At 53.6% G+C, this 23,701-nt stretch overlaps 1 protein-coding gene across 4 annotated transcripts in view; it reads right to left on the minus strand.

Moving 5' to 3' along the window:
* The window catches only part of LOC130839852 (membrane-associated phosphatidylinositol transfer protein 3), a 106,332-nt gene that overhangs the window by 48,256 nt on the left and 34,375 nt on the right, over nucleotides 1–23,701 (minus strand). For all 4 annotated transcript variants that reach the window (XM_057714430.1, XM_057714432.1, XM_057714431.1 and 1 more), the window contains exon 4: nucleotides 15,491–15,538. In XM_057714430.1, coding sequence (XP_057570413.1) covers nucleotides 15,491–15,538 — 48 coding nt within the window. The remainder of the gene's footprint in view (nucleotides 1–15,490; nucleotides 15,539–23,701) is intronic.

Consider the following 23,701-nt stretch of genomic DNA (forward strand, 5'->3'; position numbering starts at 1 on the left):
AAGCGTCCCTCTGAAAACAACTAGAGGAGCTGGATAAATATTTTTTTCAAGATCTGTTTGAAGCTCTCAGAGGGATAGCAAGGCCTTAAAATATGGGACCCCGGTCCAGGGGAGGTGGGTCCTCCCAAGAGGCAAGGCCAGCATCTGGGACCACCCTGGCTGTCACCCACGAGCTTCGGGGCGAAGCCGGCCACTGCCAGGCATGCTCTCCCTGCTTCTCTCGGCCGCCACCTCCTCCTCCAGGAAGCGCTGCTCGGCATCCAGCCCTGCCCGAGCGCTCATTCCTGTAACACATAAACGAGGGCCGTGGACACATCTGCCCCACTGTCTGTTTTTGTAAATAAAGTTTTACTGGGACACAACCAACTTTTTCCTCTACGTATTGTCTGTGGCTGCTTTTGTGCTACAGCAGTGGAGTTAAGCGATTGCCACAGAGTCCCTACAGCCAGCAAAGCCTAAAATGTGGACTGTCTGACCCCTTACAGAACAGTTTATCTGATCGAACACCCACAGTTTTGAAAGTCACTGCCCTGGACTCTCAGCTGGAGAGAGGCCTCCAAGACCTCCAACGGCCCCCTCGTGGCCCACCTAGGGACGCCGGCCACACCGAGGAATCCTCACCACCTCTCCTTTCTCCCCATGAGCAGGATAGTATTTTCTCTGTGTGGCTGAACCACACAGCTAGACTGGGAACCTCTTGCTTGCCTTCAACGACGGGGAACGCACTCACCTCTAAAGCAGCCAGTTCTAGACAGGATGGCCCTTTCTCCTTCCCAATCTGCCCCACACCCTGCCATGAGCCTGCAGCACCCACTGGGAGTCACATCTGCGGAGGGGCCTTCCCAGGGGCCTTGTGGGCAACCCTGTGGTAGGCGTGGGCGAGAGTTGGGGGTCAACGTGTTTCTGAGTCAACGTCTTCTCAGCCATGACTAGGGGAGGATGCGTCTGCAGAGGCTTCCAAGTGAGGAGCTTTTCTCAGCCAGCAAGTGCATTTCTGAAATATTCTGTCCTCACAGACACAACTCTGGTCTAAGGGTAACTGCTTTATGAGCTCGGAGCTGCTGCCCACACAGACAGGAAATCGTTCCCCAAATGATGGAGGGGTTTGGCTTGGAGAAAGAAGAGGAAAAAACCTTGTTTTGAGGACAGACTCTGCCCAGCACTTACTAAGGCTCCCTCCGTGGCTCAGACTCTTCTGCCTCATTTGTAACATCCTGTAGACCTTGCCCTGGGCTTGGCTAGAAGGGGTCTGGGCCTTGCCTTCAGAACAGGATCATACTACAAGACACCAGTAAGTGACTGTTTTACTGAGAACTTATTATGTCCCAGGCACTATGAGCTTTATAGGTTCCATCTCATCTAGTCCCCACAGTTACCCTCTGAGCTGTGGTCCTCTTGTCATTAGCCCCATTTTACAGGTAAGAAAACTGAGGCTTGAACAACCAAGATCCCTTGCCCAAGCCGCACAACTAAGAAGACTGAGTAAGCTGCCCCACACTCAGCAGGAGATGATGCTTGACAAAGTGGCTCCCCTCCCGTCCCCCTGACCTCCACAGCTTCCCAATGAGGTAGACATAACAATCCCTATTCTGCAGGAGAAAAGAACAGGAGTATTAATTGAGAAGTGGCACCTTGAAGACTGAAGTCCCCAAGACCTCTCCCCACTGTAGGTGAAACAGTTTGCTAGTAGGAAACCCCAAGAGCGTCCAGGAGGAAAGCTGAGTGTCACTTCTCCAGGACAAAGCCACCCTGCTGCGTGGTACGTGCCCTCATGTGTGCAGCTCTGGGACAGGCGGACAAGGAGGAACCAGGAGCTAGGCAGAGCTGAGGTCCTGAGCGGGGAGTCCGGGAGATCCCTCACTTCTGGGGCTGGGAGAGACCGAGCTGGGACCACGGACTTTGGAGCCAGAATGCCTGAGTCCAAATCTAGGCTCTTACCAGCTGTGTTCCTTGTGCCTCAGTTTCCTTACCTAGAACATGGGCACAATAATAATAGCTACCTCGTAGAGTGGCGGCGGGGATAAATGAGCCCATATACACAAACTGATTAGGACAGGGCCTGGAACATGGTAGGTGTTATATAAGTGTTAGAAGTTTATTATTATTATTATTATTATTACTATTATCCAGGGTGCATCAAGGGGCACAGAGCCAGGGCCACAGCTGACACAGTGGGGCCGGAGGCTGCTGGGGACATCACCGCCTCCACACTCCTGCGCTGCCCCCAAGTCCCTCCCTGAGCCCTGGCAGTCTCCCCAGCCTCGCTGGGCTGGATGCCTGCTTGCAGTGTGATTACAGAATTAAATGCTGTGATTGCCACAAATTACCACAGCGAGGCTATAAATAAGTTGCAGGGAAGACATGAGGGTCCTGGCATCTCCTGGGAACCATGCCCTCTGTTAGGTGGGGACTGCATCCTGCACCCTCACTGATTACACAGACTGAGAGCACCCACATCCTTGATCTTCCCGTGGCCAGCTCCCCTGGGGCCCACGTGATGCCCTGGGCATCAAATCTGTGCTGCATCCTGGCCACAAATGATGCTGAGGCAGTTTCTGGTTCAGTGGAGATGAGAGACCAGCAGGGTTGTCCTCAGCAACCTCACCCCTTCCCTAGCCAAGGGGAAGAGTCTGGCCTCCCATGCTGTTTGAAGATGGAGACTTGCTTCCTTTTAAAGCACAACAGCCAGAGAGTGGCTCTGGGAATGGGAGGAGGGCAGACCTTGCCTGCCAGATTTGGATTCTAGTCCCTTGAGAGTTGACTAACAGGACCAGAGTTTCCACATCTTCAGTCTTAGAAGAGGTCTCTGTAGACAAGCAGAAAGGCAGCCTAGAACCCGTCTGCCGGTACCTTGCCCACAAGGGTTCTGCTCTTCTAAATACCAGACATTCCCACCACAATGATTGAGGCCACTGGCTCTGACTCACCCACAAGACACAACTCTTTCACTCTTCCATGTCTTTGCTCATGCTGAGCCCTCTGCCTGGTAAGCCCTTCCTCCCTCTGCAGACCAGCAAACTCCTACCTAACCTTCAAAACCCTGCTCAATTGTCACCACCTCTGTTACGCTTTCTCAGATCTACTTAGGCAGAGATGGTTATCTCACAGCATGCCTGGCTGGGCCTGGCTTGTTGCCATGAGATTACTTGCCTAATTTCCTCATCAGACTGTGGACCCCTTGCAAGCAGGGCTTATCAGTGGCCAGGACCTCACATGGCATTTTTGTGAAAACTTATTGCAAGTGAAGATCCCAGGGTACACATGACCTATGAAACATCTCTATGCTGTCAAACCCCCAGGAGAAATCAGGATCAGGGGAGCATCATACACCAGGAAGCACATTTCTTGAAAGTCCTCAGGGGAAGAGGTATCAGGGAACATCTGGGAATTCTAGAGCAGCCTGGCATGGGATTTATCACTCTGCCCCTAGAGGTTTCCCCAGAGCCTCTGATGAAAAAGGCTGCTGCCAGGGGTTCCTGGGTGGTGGGGAACCACATGCCAGGGCCCCCAGGACCTCATTATCAGGCTGCCTGTTTCTTCCCACTTCCTGCTCATTTCTGTTTGCACAGCCCTATTCAGGCTGGGTCCCTGCCGTGCCCAGATCTGGGGTGGGGTGAGCCCACAGCTGTTTTCGTGACAACATTTTGTGACAAGCTCTGAGGCAGGCTGGCTGCTGCAACGCCTGCTTCCAGCACCCCTGGCAGCCCTGGCACCAGGACCAGTGGTCCACCCCGCTCACCACGCCTCCTCTGCCGGCTGAAGAAGAGAGGCTATTTTTGCTTAATCACAACCCTGGAAAGGCACAAATCATGATCATCCCTTCTAATTACCCATGTGCCACACTGCTCTCGAGACAAAAGCCAAGGTCTTCACCCACGCACTCGGCACCCTAGGCAAAGCATCACCCACTTTGGACGAAGACTCTAACTGTCTCCATCTCTCTTGCCACCTGCCACTGGGACCCACAAGGAGTGGATGCCCTCAGGCTAAAGCCAACCACTCAATTTTACCCTCTATCCTACCAATCCTGGCAGTCACCCCGCCTCTCTTAGTCACCCCTGGGGTTAACTGAGCAGAGCTGGGCCCAGCTTGAGACCACATGGCACGTCCTGAGACGTATCTACAAAAGTATCTAATCCTTTAGAGCACTTGGAAGCACATGCGTGGGCAAACACACACACGTGACTTTCTGCACAATCCCAATGGCCTGGCTACCTTGTTTTCATGTGGAATGCAGGAGATATACCTAGAAATGTCTGGGAAGAACTAGAATCTCATTCAGCAGCAAGTAGGGGGCTCAGATCATGGCCCCAATCCCCCAGGGACACCCACGCAGAGAAAGACACACTCACGGGAGACAGGCATGGACAGAGTCCTGGGATGGGAAATGAGAGCCCTAGTCAGAGGGTGACCTCAGGCATTCTCCCCACCACCACAAAATGAGGGGGTCAGACTACATTTCCTCTGAAGCACCAGGCAGTCAGAGATTCCATGAGTCCGAGCGTGCTGTATGAGTTCAAGCCTCCATGCCCAGCAGAATTAGACTCTCAGACCCTAACGGGACCTGCAGTCAAGACGGGCAAGTTGCTTTGAGGGACCCTGGAGGAAGGAAGAGGAACCAAGAAATGGCAGGTGGCAAATGTCGCCTGGATTTTCAAAGCAGCTGATTCCATCTGGGGAGCTTCGTGTCAATTTTCAGGCAAGACCTGTGGCAAATTAACAAACAAGTTTTGGGGGTGGGCTTAGAAAAAGAAGCAATGGGCCCCCAGAGCTCTGATAGGCTCACACGGGCCATCTCCGGCCAACCCTACCTCATTGCTTGTTGGGGAGGGTCACTGGGCTGGGAGCCCGAGGAAGCGCCAAGGGCACCTGAGGAGGAGGAGACACCGGCAGGATGACAAACCAGGTCGGAACCCGCAGCTCTCATAGCAGCTCAAGGAGAGTGGGTTCACGAATGGGGCCAGGATTCAGATGGAATGGCGTGAAGCAGGGAGAAACAATGGGCCCGCACTGGATGGTTTTAAAACTTTTTTAAAACACTGAAATCTTTTGTCCAGTGAAATTTTCCTTAGAAGCCCAACTGGCAGAACAGGTGAAAGTAGACGACTCTGGCTGAAGCTGGTCGGGGGTCCCAGAGCCCCACTTCCTTACTCCCCCCGACCCTTGCCCTAGGCAGCCACTGAGGGCTCCGGAGAACAATTAAAAAGCCACCCACCTTGTTCACCAGCCAGACTCCAGGCCACCCTCCTCCACGGTACCCCAGCCCAGGGCTTTGTGCAAAAACAGCAATCTAGGTGGAGGGCTGAGAGGATGGGTTGGAGGCCAGATATTGGAAGAAAACACACCAAAATGCTTGTAAGTGGTTTTCTCCAGATGGTGGGACAATGGGTGGTTTTTGTTTTAAACTTTCTACTTCTCTCTATTTTCCGATTTTTCTTTAGCAAACTCATATTTTTTTCAGTTTAAAATTATTTGTGAATACACTGATTGAATGCAGGACAAGCTTGTGCTGTGTTTACAATAAGAACATTTTCGACAAGCTACAACCCCCGACTCTGCTAAATGCAAACACTGCATACAAAGCAAAGTGACATGCCCTGCCCTCTGGGAGCTGACAACAAATTAGGGAATGCGTAAAGGAAAAGAAATGCTTATGGAAGGAAAGAACGAAGGTGACACACGATGAGTGAATCACCATCTTGCATTTGGGTTAAAAATCCAACTTGACAGCGCTTGCCAACTCTTCCACCATTGGTTATTGCCCAAACTTGTGTCAGGGCTGAAAGTACCAAGATGAATCAGATACACAGCCAGTGCCTTCAAGGATCTCGCAAGTCCCTAGGGTCACATGAGCAAGGCCAGGTCACATGACAATGCCCTATGTCATGTGACCCAGCCCAGTCACATGACCAAAGGGTGCAAACAGCCTGAGCCAGGGTAATGGGACCCCCAAAGGTCGTCAGCCTCTGAGGCTGCACACACTAGAGACTTTGGAATGAGGAGGGGATGTCCCCATCCTGCCCCTGCAGCTCAGGCCACTTTTAGGGCACGTCTGGAACCCAAAACCTGGGCAGGAAAGCTGTGGCAGGGGGGTCCAGCCTGGGGAAGAGCAGGCTCTATGGGACATTGCTGGCTGCCTGCACGTCCCCACTGCGCTGTGTCTGGGTCACAGGAACAGAAGGCAGAGTCGGCATCAATGGGTGTGGGGACAGTTTCTGGAGAGTTCCAAACTTCAACACCACTAAGGAAATGTTTATAATAGTTCCAGAGTGACCTGTGCTGGCCCAGGGGCAGGGCGTCCTCTCCCCTTCAGGAGGTTGTACGAGCAAGGAGTGTAAGCTGTCACCGTGCAGGGATGCGGCCGGGGATGTTCATCCAGGACTGGGGGACCTAGAGGCCGAGGTCCCACCTGTGACTCCTTAACCCTTTCAGGGTCAGAAGCCCATCAAGTCAGCCTGGATTCATCTGGCTAATAAGGCCAAATCCCCAGGGGCCAATTAGCCCCCCACAGAGATGCTCAGTCCCCACTAAAGCCTGACCCTTGCTAGGGTCTGGGCCCCGGATCCTGCCTCTTGAACACACTTTTGGCCACCCCAAGGGAGCTTAAGGATAGCTCCAAGGAGCCACTCCCCTTGGGGGAACCCAGCTCCGATGAGAAGTGTCACCATCTTGAATCAGGCCCAGGGAAGGTTTCAGATATACAAGTATAAGAACCCCTCCTGCCACTACACAGTGATGCTAGAAGGACTTTGCATCCTCTGTGCTGGTGACTCTCCTGGAATAAACACAGTCCTCCTCCCATGGTCTTGAGTTCCCAGTACTCATCCAGCATCTCAGGCAAACTTCACATTCATCCTGAGAGGGCAGGGTGCTCTGTGCATTTTACAGATGAGAAAACTGAGGCTCAGAGAGGTTCAGTGAAGGAATGGGGATGTGAACCCAGGTCACACGGCAAGGGCTTTCATCCTCCTGAAGTATCATCCCATAAAGGTAGGGGGTAAGAAAGGGGTGTTCTTGTTAGTCCTTTAAATGCCTCCACACCACAGCCTGCCTGCAGAGCCATCCCTGGCAGGGAGGGAAAAGGGAAGAGAGGCTGTTATCAGGAGCAGAAGGCTGCCTGAACCTTTGGGTCCTACCTATTAAGGAACCTCCCTCAAGCCTGCCCTGGCCCTGCTTGGAAGTCAGCACACAAAGGAACCCAAGAGCACACTCCCCCATGGTAATCCCTTCAAATGAAGGTGGGCTCCAGAAAAGGGGCGGGGCACAGCCCTTACACATATGAAAAGATGCTCAACCTTAGAACCCTAAACTGCAGCAACGCTCAATAAAATTTACTCTAAAACGCCTTTTTTTTTTTTCCACCTCTCAGATTAGCAGTTGGGAAAGCAGCCCCTCCTCATTCATTACAGGTGAAGGCAAAAACCAGTACAACCTCTGTGGAGGGCAGTTTGCTGAGGTCATTCCATATACAGAATGCCCTTGACCTAGCAATTCCAAAAACGTGTGCAAAATGACATGGGTACAACAGGAACCATTGCCACACTCTTTATGAAATAGACAAGAAACAGAAAGCAACCTATGTGCCCACTAATAGGGGCCTGGTTCAATAAACTAGGCCACAGTGAAATATGACACCCATTGCAAAGAATGATGCCCCCCTGAATGTATTAGATAGTAAAATACTCCACATATATTAGTATCTGAGAACAGCAAGGTGCAGACTGGAAGGCACCAAATGCTCCCATCTGTGTGGTGTATATATAAAGATATATATATATAAATGAATATTTATGGAGATGCTCATGTAGGCATAGAATAATCTCTGGAATGTTCTAGAAGACCCTAGTCACAATTGTGGCTTCTGGGAAGAGGGAGGCACCCTCATCACCTTCGTTCCTTTAGAATTTTATACCATGTACACGCGCTACCTACTCAAGAGACATTAAAAATAAGAATTTTTTCAAAGGGCATGTAGCAGGGTGATTTCTTTTTCTTTTTTTTTTTTTTCTGAGATACCAATTTGTATGTCCTCTCTGCTCTGGCTTCTTTGCCTCTGGGGAGCTTTGCGGCAGAGCTTCCTGGCTCTTGTTTCCCAAAGCCCTTTTGTTCCCAGGAGAAAGGGATTTGAGGAGACAGAGGTTCCCTGAGACTAAAAAGAGGTCCCCAGCCCCTACCCCAGGCTGAGGGGAGGAGACAGGCTTAGGAGGGGCGCCCTCACAACTCGGGGGGCTCTCGCAAGTCCAGGAGGATAATGATTCGGGGCATCTGGCCCCCCTGTGCCCCAAGCCCAGCCCCTCGTTCAGGAGCCGCAAACCAGGACGTAAGGGAGCAGCCGGATGGGTTCCGGAGCCCAGCAGCATCCGCGAGCGTGGACGGGGAGCGCGCTGCACACAGGCGCACGCGCACACGGCGTCCTGGACCAGGGTGGCGGAGAAGACCCCCGGCGGCTTTGGAAGAAGGGCAGGAAACCCCTGGAATCAAGGGAGGGGGAGGCTCTCTCACCAGCCTTGCTGGATGGGTAGGCAGTCACAATTACAAAGTGGCTTATAGGAAAATAAAGGAACAGTCCCTTTCACTCCTGAAACAACTTTAAAAAAGTAATAAAGAAAAGTAAAGGAAAAGGTGGTTTTTTTCACGTCTAAGTCAGTGGACTGTGCAGTAGGGTCTCCATCTGCCCCTCCAGATCCACCTTCCCCGATGAGGCTCCCTCCCTGCCGGGTCACCACAGGCCATCCCTCTCCTGTCCCTCCTGAAGGCCAGGCTCCTGCGGGGTTGGGGCAGGGGCGGGGGCTCCCCATGCAGCGACTTCAAGGCTGGCAGTGGCCCAGGGCATCGTCCTGTGCCTGGTGGGCTTCCTTTGCTTGAGAACGAAGTCCCCCTTCTAGACGCTCCTCCAGTCATGCTGCTTGAGAGCCTTCCTTTCTTGCTGGAATCCCCAACCGAATCACGACTAGACTCTAACTGCCCCACAAAAATCTTTTCACATCAGCCCACACTGTCCTCTCCTGTGGCTTCCCCATCCTGACTAAGGCCCGCATGGTCTGCCAGCAGGCCTGGCTCTCCACCCACCTCTCCCACCACGCGCCCCACCCTCTCTGAGCTCAAACACATCGGCCTTTCGGACAGTTTTCAAGCATCCCATGTCCTTCTCCCCACAGGGGCCTTTGCACATCCTGCTCCCTACGCCTGGACTCTTCCTCTAACCTTCTGTGCCCAGACAGTCCCTATGGAAACCTCAGTGTTCCTTCCTCCTGGGGGCCTTCCTTTCTTACTCACCTCCTCCCGAAAACAACATGGCTTTCTATGTCCTGAGACTAATCCTTATACTTTTAGTTTTGTGGTTACTTCATTTGTTTTCCCCTCCTCCAACCCCCAGACTGTAAGATCCTTAAAGGCTGGAACTGGATTTGTTTTTGTTCCATTTTATCCCCGGAGACAATTAAGGTGCTGACATATAAAAGAGGCTCATTAAATATTTTTCAAACAAGCGGATGCATGAACTGATAATTTTTTCCAATTTTGTGCCCCTATACGTGTCAGAAGCTGCACATGTCCCCGGCAAAGCAGACCCTGCCCAGAGAGACTCACAGAGATGCACACGGAGCCTTGTGTAAATGCCTGCATCGATGCTCTGACACGCACGTTAATGCACACACAAGAATGCGCGGGCACACGTTTCCCTCCGTGCGCACACAGACACGAACGGACCGTGCCAAGCACAGGCATACGCGCACGCACGCAAGAAAAGTGCTCCCAAGGCGGACGTCTGCCACCCTGAGCTCATTAAAGCCGGCTAAATATAGCCAGTCTGCAGCTGTGCTCAGCAAGCTGCCCACACAGGCCAGGAAAAGACACCAGTTACCAGGCAGAGGAGTGGGGAGGCCAGCGTGGGGAGGGGGTTTCACGCACCACACCTGTGTGGGGCTGCTGGAGAGGCTGAGGGGCTGAGGGTACGCAGGAGGGGTAGCCCCTTGGTGGCTGGTCTGGACTTTCAGAGCTGCTCCTCTGGTCCCTGATCCCAGGCATTGGGACGTGAAGTCAAGCCACATCCCCACGAGAGCATCCTCATCTTCCCCCTCTGCTTCTGGGGGAAAACCACACAGGTTTTTCTGACAGTTACTGGGGTCGAGGAGCCAAGCTTAGCCCAGGACCAGAGAGCAGAGCCAGGACAGAGCCTGGGACAAATCAGGGCTCCATTGGTGCCTAGGGTAGAGGCTTGGTCTGAGATGATCAAGGCTCCATCTGGGGCCAGGATTGGGACTCAGTCTGGATCATTGCTGGGGATGAGAGAAAGTCCAGAGACCCACTGCTCACTCTCCTCTAACAAGTAGGCATGGCCACAGGCAGGAGACCCTCCACATGCCCGAGGCACCGCCTGCTGCCCCCACCCCTGCATCTGAAGCCCAGCACTGGCCCTGAGAAAGCTATTTGATGACCACAAGTATAGGTCACACATGCAGGTCACATCGTACTCCACACAGACTGGGTTCAGCTCAGAGGGCCCAATAGTAAGTCCTCCTGTCCCGGAACCTGCACCCTTCTCCCACCCCAACCCCCGCAGGTGGAGATGAGATAAAATCTCTCCAACTTGCACTTTATTGTGCATATCCTGGGCCCCAAGGTTTTTGGAGCTGGTTCTTGAAGGGGTGCCTGTGTGACACAGGAGGAAATGGGGCACCTCCCAGGTACCTGGGGTGACCAGAAAAGAGAAAACTTCAGGAAAATGGGAGCTCAGATCAGACATGGGACTGAGCTCTGGAGATGGAGGAGCGTGGAGACCTGGGTTTGAGCACCTTTCTTGGAAGGTTATTTACCCCTGAGTCATCATCTTCTCAGTGCGACACGGTTGTAGTGACTGTGGCCCACCATCCAGGTGGCCATGAAGATCAGTGTGCGGTGCCCTGCACGCTGCAAAGCTGCTGAGAGGGGAAGGGAGGGGTGATGGAGAGAGAGAGGCAGCCATGGGTCTCCTGGAAGAGTCTGCTCCTCCCTGGAGATGGACCCAGGGGGCAGAGGAAGGAGAGTTACTACACCCACTGACCCAGCAGCTGTGTCCTCAGCCTCCTCTGTGATGACCGTAGGTCCTGGCAGGAAGGGGTGAACCCCACTCCCATGATCCAGGTAGCAGTGAATGGAGTAGAGGGCAGAGGCCAACAGGGCTGGGTCCCAAGGGAATTGCTCTGGAACCCCAAGTCCTTCCAACCATCTGCTGTGGAGGGGGCTGCTAGCATCCCCTCCAGGGGGCTGGACCGACAGCTCAAGCTTTCCAACTAGCTTAGGAGAAAACTGTGCTTGGAGTCTGCATGCTCCTTTTAGAAGTCAGTGTGGAAAGGAAGGGGAGTGCTGGTGGGGAAGGTGGGCAGGTAGGTCCTTTCAGAGGCAAGTCTCATCCTTTATTTGGAGAGGAATCACGAGAGGGCATCAGGGGGCCATGAGGACAGGTCTGCCTCCTGCAAAGGTCTCTCTGATGCTCTGGAGGGAGAACGAAAGTGGGAGAGGCCGGAGACAGGGAGGCCAGCATGGAAGGATGGATCCGCCCAGGAGAGAGATGATGGTGGCCTCAACTGGAGAAGGGATGGGGGACAGAGCGGGTAGAGACGCTGAGAGCTCTGGTGGGGTAGGATAGATGCTCTCAGGGGTCTGATCTGGCTCCGGAAGGTGGCAGAGAAGGAGACGTCTAGAAGGACCCCCAGGGGTCTGGCTTGTGTTTGTGGAAAATGGTGCCACTCAGTTGGACAGAAGAACAGGAGTGAGGTTCACTGAGCAGGTAATAAGCTTCCCGAGTCCTTACACCCAGCAGCATGTCAGGGAGCGGAAGTGCCCCGTAAATGCTGGCTGGGCCGTGGAGCAGCGTGAACATGGCAGAACAGCCAGAGGTACAGGCAAAGGAAACTGAGAGACAGAGGCAACAACAGAAAAAATCGGAGCACGCTAGGATGTTGGAGCTAGGAGGGGCTCTACGTACAGGTGGGCCAGGAGACCGGCCACAGGCAGGAGCTGAGGCTGCGTAGCAAGCAGCGGTGGGTGGGGGGCCCAGGTCTCCTGCACCCCAATCTGAGCCCCTCTCTCTCCTCTATCCCCGCCCCCCACTGGCTCCCTAGTTTCTAGTCTGGTTCCAAACAGCAAGTACGAGCCAGAGGCAGCAGGCTGCCAGCACATCTGTGCAGCTGCAGGATGAAGGCTGGGCTGCTGGCAAAGGAGGGAGGACTCCAGGACACCCCCAAGCCCCCCACCCATGGTCACTGTAGATAATGCCTTACCAATCCCATGTCTGCACATGAGCTGGGAGGCCCATGCAGGCCCCTTTCCCGCACTCTCAACCCTTGTGGCAGCTCGGGAGGGCTCCCTGGGGACTCAGACTCTGCGACAGTGACAACGGAACCAGCCACAGGACCAGCAAGGCATGGAAAAGACTGGGTTCCGTGAAATGCCAAGATTCAGCCCCCACACCTGCACCAGGTGTTCCAAGGCTCATCAAAAGCCAATAAAAAATGCTTTGTGAAAACCTAAAGGAGTGGAATAGGGAGGGTGGGATAGAGAGGGTGGGAGGGAGGCTCAAGAGGGAGGGGATATGGGGATATATGTGTGCACACAGCTGATTCACTTTGTTGTACAGCAGAAACTGGCACAACAGTGTAAAGCAATTATACTCCAATAAAGATGAAAACACACACACACACAAATAATAATAATAGCCAAAAAATAATAAAATTGATGTAAACAGTTAATCACTGTTTTATGATGTTGGAATCTTATAGAAAAGCTAAATAAATTGTAAAATATTCAGACGAAAAGAAAAAAGCCGATAAGCGCGAACAAGGAAATGCTTCCTGCGTGTGAGGTGCAGACCTTGGTACCCACGTATATTACCGCTGTGCTCTCAGCAACTGTAGAGGTGAAGTAGGCATTACGAGTAAACCAAGGCCCAGAGATGTTAAGTAACTTGCCCAAAGCGGCACAGAGAGTAAATAAAGAAACTAGGCTTCAAGCCCAGGCTTGACACCTTTAAAGCTCAGATGCCATAGCACCAGTCCCAGGATTTTCTGACTCCTGATCCAGGGTAATTTGTACCACTTCCTACCTTGTTTTTAGTGAGGTTTTGAAAACCAAGTGGAAATATCAAATAAGATAAGATGCACAGAAGTGTAACATAAACGGTGGAGCACATCATAAATGTCAGGCACTGCCATTATTCTATTTTTATTCAGGGTCACAGACTTTTATTTTGCCAGTCTGGATTAAAGACACAAATCACCGGCAACTACCACCATCATTTCATAAAAGCAAAAGTATTTGAATGTCATAATGTGTAGACAGGACAAAATTGCAGAATAAAAAGCCGTTCTCTCAACTGAATGCATTCAACATTATGGGAAAGCACATTACAGGACTGTCGCTTGTCTCATTGTTAAAAACGTTGGGTTTGTGCCTGGGAATCACTGGCCTCAATGACCATTTCGGCTCCAAAATTCTTCCATGCATCTACCGTTATTCTTTACTAAACAAGAATATCCTTAAGGAGCAGAACTGGATGACAACCTTCAGCAACATCATTCTGACTAAAACCTATAACCATGGCGTTAAAAAAAAAAAAAAAGGCTTTGCCTCTCCTTAAACATGCATTTTTTTCCAACCAGGTCCAGAAGACAGCAAACATCTGATCAATTCCTTTGTGTCTGTGGAGCACAGAGCTGTGGTTTGGCGTCGTGGAGACAGCCGTGGCAGGTGGCCGTGTTTTTCACTTTGAGGCCGCTGTGGTTTCTTCTTCCTAGAGGCCCAGAAGAAGTGATCTGGGCTCAGTTCCTCTCTTACATTCCTGAGGAACGTGATCCTGGGTTGACCGTGTTCTTTATTTTATGATGTTTTGACATCTCGGGGGGCTTAGCTGGCCAGGGAGAGACTGCCCCTCCCAGGCAGTGCTAATTCCTAGAGATAATAAACAACCCACCCTAGATTGCGCCTTTCATGTGCAAACCAACCAATCCTGGGTCCTTACCTCCAACCACCTCCTTTACCTACCCCACACACCAAAGCAATACCCTGCCCTAAATCACCCTGGGGCCAGTTACCAGAGAACTGGAGCGCACCCTTGTAGCCCAGAGCCTGCAACACTATTCAGCCCCGCTGGTCCTCAGCTGTTTCCCCTGCCCTGCCACGCCTCTCCCATGAAAACACAATCCAGGCTCTGGGCCATGCTCTCCCCACGCTCCTTCTGCCTCCCCACCAAACCTGGTGCTTCCCCCACGGCCCCTCCCCTGGGGAAGTGTAAGTAACGGAGTCTTCGCTCAATGGCATCGATCTCTGCAGGTCTTCACTCAGTCACCTCTATAAATTAAAATCCTGTGAGTACGTTTTAACACTTAGCACCCCTCATCCTGAGCTTGGTTCCGCACATCCTATAAGGACACAGGAAAAAGCACCGCCCCCCTCTCTGTACACTGCCCGTCCCCTTGCCCGGTGCACGTGTGGCCTGAGTCTTGGTGGTGGGGGTGGGATGCCCCTGTCGGAGACACTCATGGCTCTCAGCCCCTGAGGGGCTTCGTCTCTGAACTGCCACCGGATGTTTGTAGTACAGAACTCTCGGAGGCCTGTGCACCTCCTCGGGCTGTGGGAAGCTGGCGCTGTAGGTACCCCTCCCTCTAGCTGGCGGATGGAAGACCTTGGAGGAAGAACTCGAGAAAGGCTTCAGGCTGGGGGTGGGCAGAGTGGGCTGCAACTGCAGATCAAAAGAGCGGGAGGGAGAGGGAAGGAGAGGTCTGAGCCCACCCTCCCCTCAACACACAGATGAGACTCGGCCTCGGCCTCATGGGAAACGCAGCACTGCCAACAGCAAAGACGTCTGGCTCAGACGGTGCCCAAGCAGGTCCACCCCAAACCTCGACGGAAGATGCCCTGAGGTCGCTATGTCAGAAATTGACACCTTTACCAAATTGGCACAGGTCTAATCCTGTGCTTGGCCCCTTGAGAAAATACATGGAAGAGGAAACTTGGAGAAGCCTGTATCACACAAAGGTCGACAAAGACTTGGGAAGCCTGGCTCTGCAGACACGGCCTCTGAGTGATGGGACAGAAGGGTCATGACCCCGGCCCAGCCTCAGTTACCATGTCACCAACGGTGGTTCCTGGAAGTTGTGTCGCCAGAGAGACAGTCTCAAAGGCTCAGGAGGGCTTGCTCCCCTTTCCCGTCCCCCCCTCTCTGCCCACAAGCAGACCGCACACGAGGCTTTCCATGGTTCCACCTGCTCTGCTGGGCACAGCCTCCTGGCCCACAGCCTCAGGCCCCTGTCTCTGGTTCTGACCCCCGAGCTGCCCAGCATGTGGGAACCCGGGAACCCGTGGAGCTCAGCTCCTGGGGCAGAGAGTGGCCCCAGCCCTCTGATCCTGCACAGTGCTGAAGACCCTACCACCCCCTGGGAGGGGACCCCAGGCCCAAGGAGCTTAAACCCATCCAAGGGGAAGAAAAGGCTCCTGGGGACCAGGTTTAACTCACGCTGCTTCTCCTGGAGGATGCTGGATGTGCACGGCACGCTGCCTTCTCCTGCAGAAGAAGAGAAGAGAGGTGAGCACACTCCCCGTCACTGTCGGCCACTGTGGCCGCCTCAGCCCCTCTTCTCCAGCTGCCCCCTCCCCGAGCCAGGGGTGGGCAGAGGGGTCCCCCAGCGCCTCACGCCCTGCCCCGCCCTTGCCACCTCCAGCTCACGGCTCTTTATACCCTTCACACGTGACAAAGCTGGAGTCCTGATGCCACTGCCTGGAGAGGCGTGTCCTGGCCACCTTCTCACCTCTGCCCACGTTCATGAAGCAGCTGCTTACCCGGGGTGGCCCATTTCCACACTCACGCCCACCTCTGAGGGTCACCCTGGCCCTGCACACAACTGGACATCTCTGCCTCTGGTCTCCCAAGTCCTTGACCCCATCCCCAGCCGCTTCCTGGACATCAGCTCAGCAGGTAGCACACGCGCACCACGACCACAGAGCACGTCCTGCGGTCCCTCTTCCCAAGTCCCCACCTCAACAACGGCACCACCTTCTCCCCAAGCCTGGGAATCGCCCATGACCCCTTCCCCGGCCTCGTTCCCACATTCAGTCAGTCACAGAGCTCTGGGGTCTGCCTCCTTCTCTCCTCCTTACTCTCTCCTTCTCCACCAGATTTGGACTCCCCAGTGGAAGGTATTTCTGTGTTGTTCACTGGTGTGTTCCCAGGCCTAGAACAGCGCGTCTCAGTCAATATTCGTTGAAGTAATAAATGAATGAAACACACACACATACACACACACTCCCCAAATACAGTACTCCATCCCATCTCCTTGAACTATTGCAATGGCTCTTTCCTTTTGATGAGAAGCTTTTTTCTATAATTATGAAAGTAACACAAGCTCCTTATGGAAAATTTGGAAAACATCGACCAGCATAGAAAAGGAAATAGATTCCTTATAATCTCATGACTGAGGGAACACTATTGGCCCTCTTCTCTGTCATTCCTTCCAGGCTCTTTTCCATACACGTTTTTTGGGGCCAACTGGGATCGTGTCCGCTCACTGTGGGCAGGGAGTATGTCATTAATCTCGGTATTTCCAACAAATAGATCAATGGCTGACTCGTGGAAAGTATCACAGTGGTTAAAGAAACACAAAACATACTTTCTGTACTTCAAGTGGAAGCAGGAACAAGTACATAAAGCAACGAAACCTCTGTAAACATCACTTCAACGGCTATAGAATCTTCTGTTGAGAGGTTACATCATTGTTGACTTTAAAATTCTCTTATTAGCAGAAAGTTTCAACACTTCACCTCTATAATTACTGCTTCAGCAAACGTCTTAGTGGTTGAAGCTCCTTTTGCCTGTTTTATGAGTTCCTTAAAATACAGCCACAGAAGGAGAATTCTGGGTCAAAGGGTAGAAACCTTTTAAGGCTCCTGATGTCTATTGCCTGGTTGCTCTCCAGAGAGGTGAACCTTCTGATTTACACACCCAGTGGCAGCAAAGGAACAGCTGCTCTTAACAGACACTCACCTCCCCGGCATTTACACTGGCTGCGGGCTGGGTTGAGAACCAACCCCGGGACCACCTCTACCGTGAAGGCTTTGATTCTTCCTCAAAGGCCTCGATTCTCAGGACCTCTGTCCTCAAAGGTCAGCTCTGCACCCCAAGGGCCTCACAGGGTCAGGTTCAGCAAAGGCCAGTTCCCTGCCATCTAAAATGCTCCCCTCGAGCCCACCCCACCTGACTAGAAGGCTCAGAAAAGGACCTAAGCCAAACCCCCAGGAGCTAGAAAATTCCCTGTAGCCAGAGTGAGGCTGGAATCTGAGAAGTGGAACCCCTGGCCCTCAGCTGACCTCCACCCACTGGGAGCCCAGTCAGTTAGCAGTTCCATCTGAGCCCCTCAAGGATCTCCAGCCAGGGGGAGCCCTTGGCATCAGGAGTCCTAGCCCTGGCTCTCTGGCACCATGTTTGGGGCCTCAGTTATACACATCTCTCCAATGGAAGGTCTCACTCTACCCTGCTGAAGGGTCCTCCAGCTCTGCCAGGACAGGAGCCCTGGGCCGGGGGACGGCACAAAAGTGGCCAGACTAGAGTCTAGGGCATGGGCCAAGCAAGGTAGTGGTCTTGCCTCCAGCTTGAAAACTCTTGCTAGAGGCAGGATCCTGCTGCCCAGGTAGGACCCCCTCTTCTGACCTTGACCGTGTCGGCAGAACAAACAGATACCAGGCCTGGTGCCCCCTGGCTTCCTGAGCAAGTCTGAGTTCGTTCCCTGAGAAAACGTGTCCGCAGCTTCCCCAAGGACCCCAGTTCTCTGAGGAAGGTTCCAGGGCACACAGAGAAGCCACCTCCAGCCCTCTCTTAGGGGCCTTGCGTGCCCTCCCTCATGCAAAGCTGCCAGTCCCGCTCCTGCAGACTCCAGGGCTGCTTCAGTGTGGGAAATGCCACCACATCCCCACCAACCATCCAGGGGTTGATGGGCAACTCCTTTCCAAGGGAATGAACCATAGCAGATGCCATGCACCAGAATCCATCACCCTGTTTCTGCAGCCCTCTGCCTGCCAGGGCTGCCTTCACGGCTCATGTCACCTAAATCCTAATGTCTCCCTTCCCCATGGGATCAGGGCCCCTACTCAAAGGCAGGAGTAGAGAGCGGAAAGGCCATAGAGTTGGAGTCAGCTGAAATCTCCTTCCAGGCTCCCATGGACTTGCTGTGTGACCTGAGGCAAGTCACTCTCCTGCTCTGGGCCTCATTCCCACAATCCAGTGTGGGTCCAATGCTCTCTAAGGACCCTACAAGTACTGAAAGCCCTTGGGTTGTACTGTATTATGGTTAAACACCTGGATTCATATCTTAGTAACCATGCATCTTGGACAAGTTACTTAACCTCTGCATGCCTCAGTCTTCTAATCCATAAAATGGGTATAGGAGTGCTACCTACCTCAGAGGGTTATTGTGAATCTCAAATGATTAATGTGTGTAAAGCCCTTAGCACACAGCCCACAGTAGACATTCGAGATGTGAGGAGTGCTTTTATTGTTGATTCATTTACTTATTTTAACAACTGGCTCAAGGCCTTGTCTCTTTCGTCACCATCACGACTCCAGGTGGAGCTGGGTGGAGAGACTCAATGGTTGGTGCTGGGTGCCAGCTCACGGTGCTCCCCAGGCCTGGGGGTCATGCTGAGCCTGTGTTCTAGAGGGGCCCAGGTGGAAAACAGAGGCCTGGGCACCCTTGCAGAGTAGCCCCCTGCCAGCATGATGAGGTGACCGCGGACCACATCCCCGGGTGCCAGAGCAGGGCTGATGCGGACAGAGCAAGGAAGACCCCACGTCAGATGTTAGATGCGCAGGTCAGGACCGAACGCGAGCACTGTGTCCGAGTCCACGGGGGAAGTCAGCTTCCTCCAGCCGGCAGGACAGATGCCTAACATCGAGATGAAGACACTCACTTACAAATCCCCTTCTATTTATCTATCTGCCAAGCCCTGTGCCAGGGGCTGTGGGGACGTGGAGATGAGAAAGTCAAGGTGAGATGAGAGAGGATGAGGGAGAGACCCACTCTGACCGAGGGACCCTGGGGAACCTGAGGCAGAGCCACAACTTGAGAGCCTCGGGGCAAAGAGAGCTTTGACAGGGAGAGGAAAGTGCAGGACGTTGCAGGCAGCCAGTGGGGCCGTGAGGCCGTGTTCGCAGAACGGTGAGCCCAGGGAAAGGCAGGCGTGGGGAGCGGGGCCTGCAGCGGATAGCAAAACCGCAGCTTGGAGAGGCAGAGAGGTTCACTACCTCTTCCAAATCTGAGTCTCCTTCCACTTCTACTGCACCCCAAACCAGCTGCATAATGAGCAGGGCCCAGTGCAAAATGAAAACACAGAGGCCCTTGTTAAAAAAAAAAAAACAACACTATTACAGGTACTAAAATACATTTTTTCCTGAGCAGTGAGTGTAGAGCCTCACAGGCACCCGGGGGCCCCCTCTCCTCAACTTGGCACCCAGGCACACGGGCCATCAGCTACCAGTGTCCCCCTCCCACCAGCCACTAGACAGCGGCACCGTGCCGTGACCAAGAGCAGGGAAGCTGGGCCACACGACCATCCATCCCACTGCCTGCTGCCCTGACCCCCCGGGTCAGGCAGGTGACCCCCAAGGGTACTGCAGCCTGCGCATCGAAATGCTCTAGGTCCCTGGATGGGGTGGCTGGGAGCCCCGCTCTCCCTGAGTCACCCACCAAATGCACCGCGGCACTGCCAGCCCAGGGTGGGGATGGCTGCTCTGCCCGGAGACACTGGGCTCCAGGCCTCTGACCCCAACCCTCCTGGCACCCAGGCCCCTGCTTGGTAGGGAGGACAGCAGCTGTCCCTGGGCAGGTTCAGGGAGGAGGAAGCTGGGTGGCAGAAGGCAGGAGAGTGGGAGGCCAAGAGCCCATCCTGGGAGGCAGGGAGGGGGTGGAGGGAGGCAGCCCCACACGTGAATCAAGCCCCCAGCCCTGGCACGTGCTCCACGGCCCCATCCGGCGGCACTTACGAAACACAGATCGGAACATACAATTGTTCAGAATTGAGATCATTAAACCCCAAACCCAGGGCCTCTCAGAGCACTGGTCACAGCCCTGACTACCACAAGTACACCTTTGGTGTGTCTCTAGTGCCTGTCCTGTGTCAGACCCTGGGGAACGGGGAGGTGACGGGCCAGGTCTGGTCCATCAGCTCCCTGCTCTCATGCCAGGCCCTAGGAACCACTCACCTAGATGGTCTACAAGATGCTGCTACCAAGCAGTATTTCATTCCCAGAAAGGAAATAGGATTTGTAGCCCGGGCAGGATTTCAGTGGGCAAGAATGGCTGGTAGGGGCATTGAAGCTGGGGGCGGGAAGCTAGGGTGCGGAGGTGGAAAGAAGTCAGGAGGGAGTGTCACTGAGATGCTGGTACACAGGACTCACACGGTGTCCCCTGGGTAGAAGGAAGAATGCTAGGGAGGTCAGAGCCGGCCCCACACGTGCAGGCTCCGTTGCGGAAGCCAGAAAGTCTGTCCCTGGGCTGCAGGAGCTTTGTGCTTTGCCCAGTGCCTTCCCACCTGTTAGATCACTGAGATCTCACACCTGTGAGGAAAAGACCACTTTCACAGATAAAGAAACTGAGGCTCAGAAGGATAAAGTCACTTACCCAATTTTATTTACTTATTACTTTTTATTTTTATTTTTTTGGCCACATGCATGGCATGCGGGATCTTAGTTCCCCAACCAGGGATCGAACCCATGCCCCCTGCAGTAGAAGCACGGGGTTTTAACCACTGGACCGCCAGGGAAGTCCCACCTACCCAATTTTAGATCTGGTCCGTCTCAGCACCCCACATCTGCTGGGCGCTCTTCCCACAACCTCTGCCCCCTATTGGGGGAGGGGGCTTTCTAGGGCAGGGGCTTCCTGGGCAGCGTGGGCAGGGCTTCCTGAAGTGGGGAGTCAGGGGCTGAGGAGTAGGGAGCAGGGGAGTGGAGAAAGGGTTGTTTGTGCGAGCTGCTGGGGAAAAGCACCCAGAGGCTGGAGCTGACCAGTGCTTCCTCAAGTTCCGATGCATGAGCCAGGCATCCAAGGGGCCTGGCAAGGCCACCGACCTGGACAAGAAGGAGCTTGCTGTGTGACAAGGTAGGTGCAGAGTCCGAGCAGCAGGAAGCTGGCCTCCCCTGCCCAGTCCCTGGCTCCGGCTCTGCCGTCCCGCACAGCCAACAGCGGGCAAATGCAGTGAAGCCGGCTTCCTGATTAGCAGGCTCCCAGGATGCGGGTGATTAACCAGATGTGCAGCTGCCTCTGCCGCTGCCTAAATGAGACCCCACTTGGCCTAAGCTTTCCAGGGCCCCTGGGCCCCGCAGCCTCGCCTCAGCTGGAGCTGTCTGCAAATGCAGAAGCTGCCAGCAACTCCTGCGAACACGGCAGGCTGCACAGAGAGTGCTGGGTACCGGAGGAACAGGGCCTTTGTCGGCCACTAATCCTGCCTGTCCCAACCTCACACCCCCGCACATCTGAGCCCCATCATTTCCTCCAAGAAGATGCTTCCATATCCCGATCATGATTTCCTAAGTGATTTTATATTTCCTCTTCAAACCCCCTTCCAACAAACTGTGAGCTCCCTGAGAGCCAGAGAAGCGAAATGTGTGGCCAAGAACAGAAGCATTTTCACCAGACACCTGAAACGGGAGGATGGGGTGGCTTCTGGGGGAGCTATTCAGGCAGACTGGGCCTTGGGGAAGAAGGAATCAGGAGTTCTCCTCCTGATGTGCCAGAAAGGGTCTGGGGAGACCCCATGGAGCAGGAATGGGAGCCGCTGAAGCCCCGTGATCTGCCAGGTCTTGGGGGCCTGAAGCAGGCTCTGGCCAGCCTGGTCACTCAGCTCAGGAATTAGGGCTGAGAAGGAAAAATCCACACACTCCCCCTGCTCAGGGTGTTCCCCAGATGCTGAGCCTCTGCTGAGTTGCAAGGTCAAGATTCACCCTCATGGCCTCTCACCCACCCCATCACAACCCTGTCTACATTCATTCCCTGGTCCCTCCTATAATCTTCTACATTGGCTTCCAGAATGATCTTTCTAAAACGTGGCTTGTCACTGCCACTTAAACTATGCCGTGGGTCCCCCGGGGCACTCCTGATGTTCAACGGCTTCAGCTTCAGCTTCCCCACGCCTACCACTTCTCCCCTTTGGCCACCACCCAGCCCAACACCTAGGATCCCAACTTCAGACAAGATGAACTCTGTGTAGCTCCTCGAATTTCCCTGCCTTCTCATACCTCCCTCCACACCTTTGCACCTGCTATTCCCTCTGCCTGCTGCACCCTCATGGGTCCCTCCAGAGCCCAGAAAGGCCTCCTTCATGCCTCATATCTCAGCTCCAGCTCTACGTCCTTCTCTGATCCCTCTGGACCTCGTCCTCACTCTTGTTAGAGTAATTAGCTCACTGGCCTGCAACCGCCCCACCCCCAAGTCTGGGAGCCGGTCAATTCTGAGTCCATTTCTGAGTCATCGATGTGTCCCCAGCATTGACCGGCATGGGGCCTGACACATAGTAAGTACCAGGACATGTGTCTTGAATGCATAAGTGAGGGAGGGAGGGCATGGATGTGTAAACAGCTTCAGGTTCAGAAAGGGAGGCAAAGCACCACCACCCAGAGAGGCACAGCTGTAACCAGATGGGTCAGTGCTGCAGGGGCAGCCCAAGTAAGCTATGCTGGACAAGAGGGAGGTGTTCTGGGAGAGGCTGGGCTATGGGGGAGGCTCCCTGGGGAAGTGCATGGGATTACAAGAGCTGCAGAGGAAATCAAGGGGAAAGCAGGGGGAAAAGCAGGCAGAGCTCAGGTGGGCTTGAGAGTCAGCAAATGCCCCTGCGCATCTGGCTAGAACACAGCATGAACGGAAGAGGGGAGGTACGGCCCAGAAGTCATGAATACCAGAGTAGAGAGAGCCTTGAGATCGCCAGATTTAGCAATGACCTGACAGCCCCTATATAACATCCCTCATGGTAGCCATTCCAGGGCTGTTTGACTCTTGCAGGGATGGGCAACTTACTAACCCTAGACAATTATAATTGTTAGAAAGAAGGACAGAACCAGGATGGCCTTACATGCAAGGGTGGGGGGTTTAAATTTCCTTCTGCAGGCAACAAAGACTTAGTTGTCAACTCCATAGCAGAATGATATTACTGGATTTATATTTTTGAAGCAACACAGTAGGATTGGATAAAGTTGGCCAACTGGCAACGTGATCCAGCCTTTTTCTCCTGTCCCAAATCCCTAAAAAAATGACATTAACTATTTTATATGAAGTAATCTTTAGTAGCTTCGTAAAATAGGCAGAAGGCAGAGAGATCTGATGGAGGGGGGTAGGACTGGCTACATAGTTTATGGGGCCCCTTGTTCAAAATGACTAAGAATTTCAAGATGGCAGCAGCAGAGCATAAACTCAAGTGTGAGACCCTGCTCTGCATGGAGCCTTGTGTGACTGCAAAGGTCAAATGCCCATAAAACCAGGCCAGGAGAGAGGAAACCATAACCTCAACCCTGCAAAGGAAGGCCTGGAGCCAAAGGTAGGGGCAGCTCAGAGGGAATGGCAGGGTCATGGGTGGAAAACATAGAAGCAAAGGAAGGTTTTGCAACTGTCTGGTCTTCCATGGTAGAGAAGCCAGGTAATTGGGCTCCCCCCTGACCTCGCCCACCAATCCCTGCTTGTACCAAGCAGAG

The sequence above is a fragment of the Hippopotamus amphibius genome, chromosome 17 (assembly GCF_030028045.1).
Source record: "Hippopotamus amphibius kiboko isolate mHipAmp2 chromosome 17, mHipAmp2.hap2, whole genome shotgun sequence".
NCBI classification, from domain to species: domain Eukaryota; kingdom Metazoa; phylum Chordata; class Mammalia; order Artiodactyla; family Hippopotamidae; genus Hippopotamus; species Hippopotamus amphibius.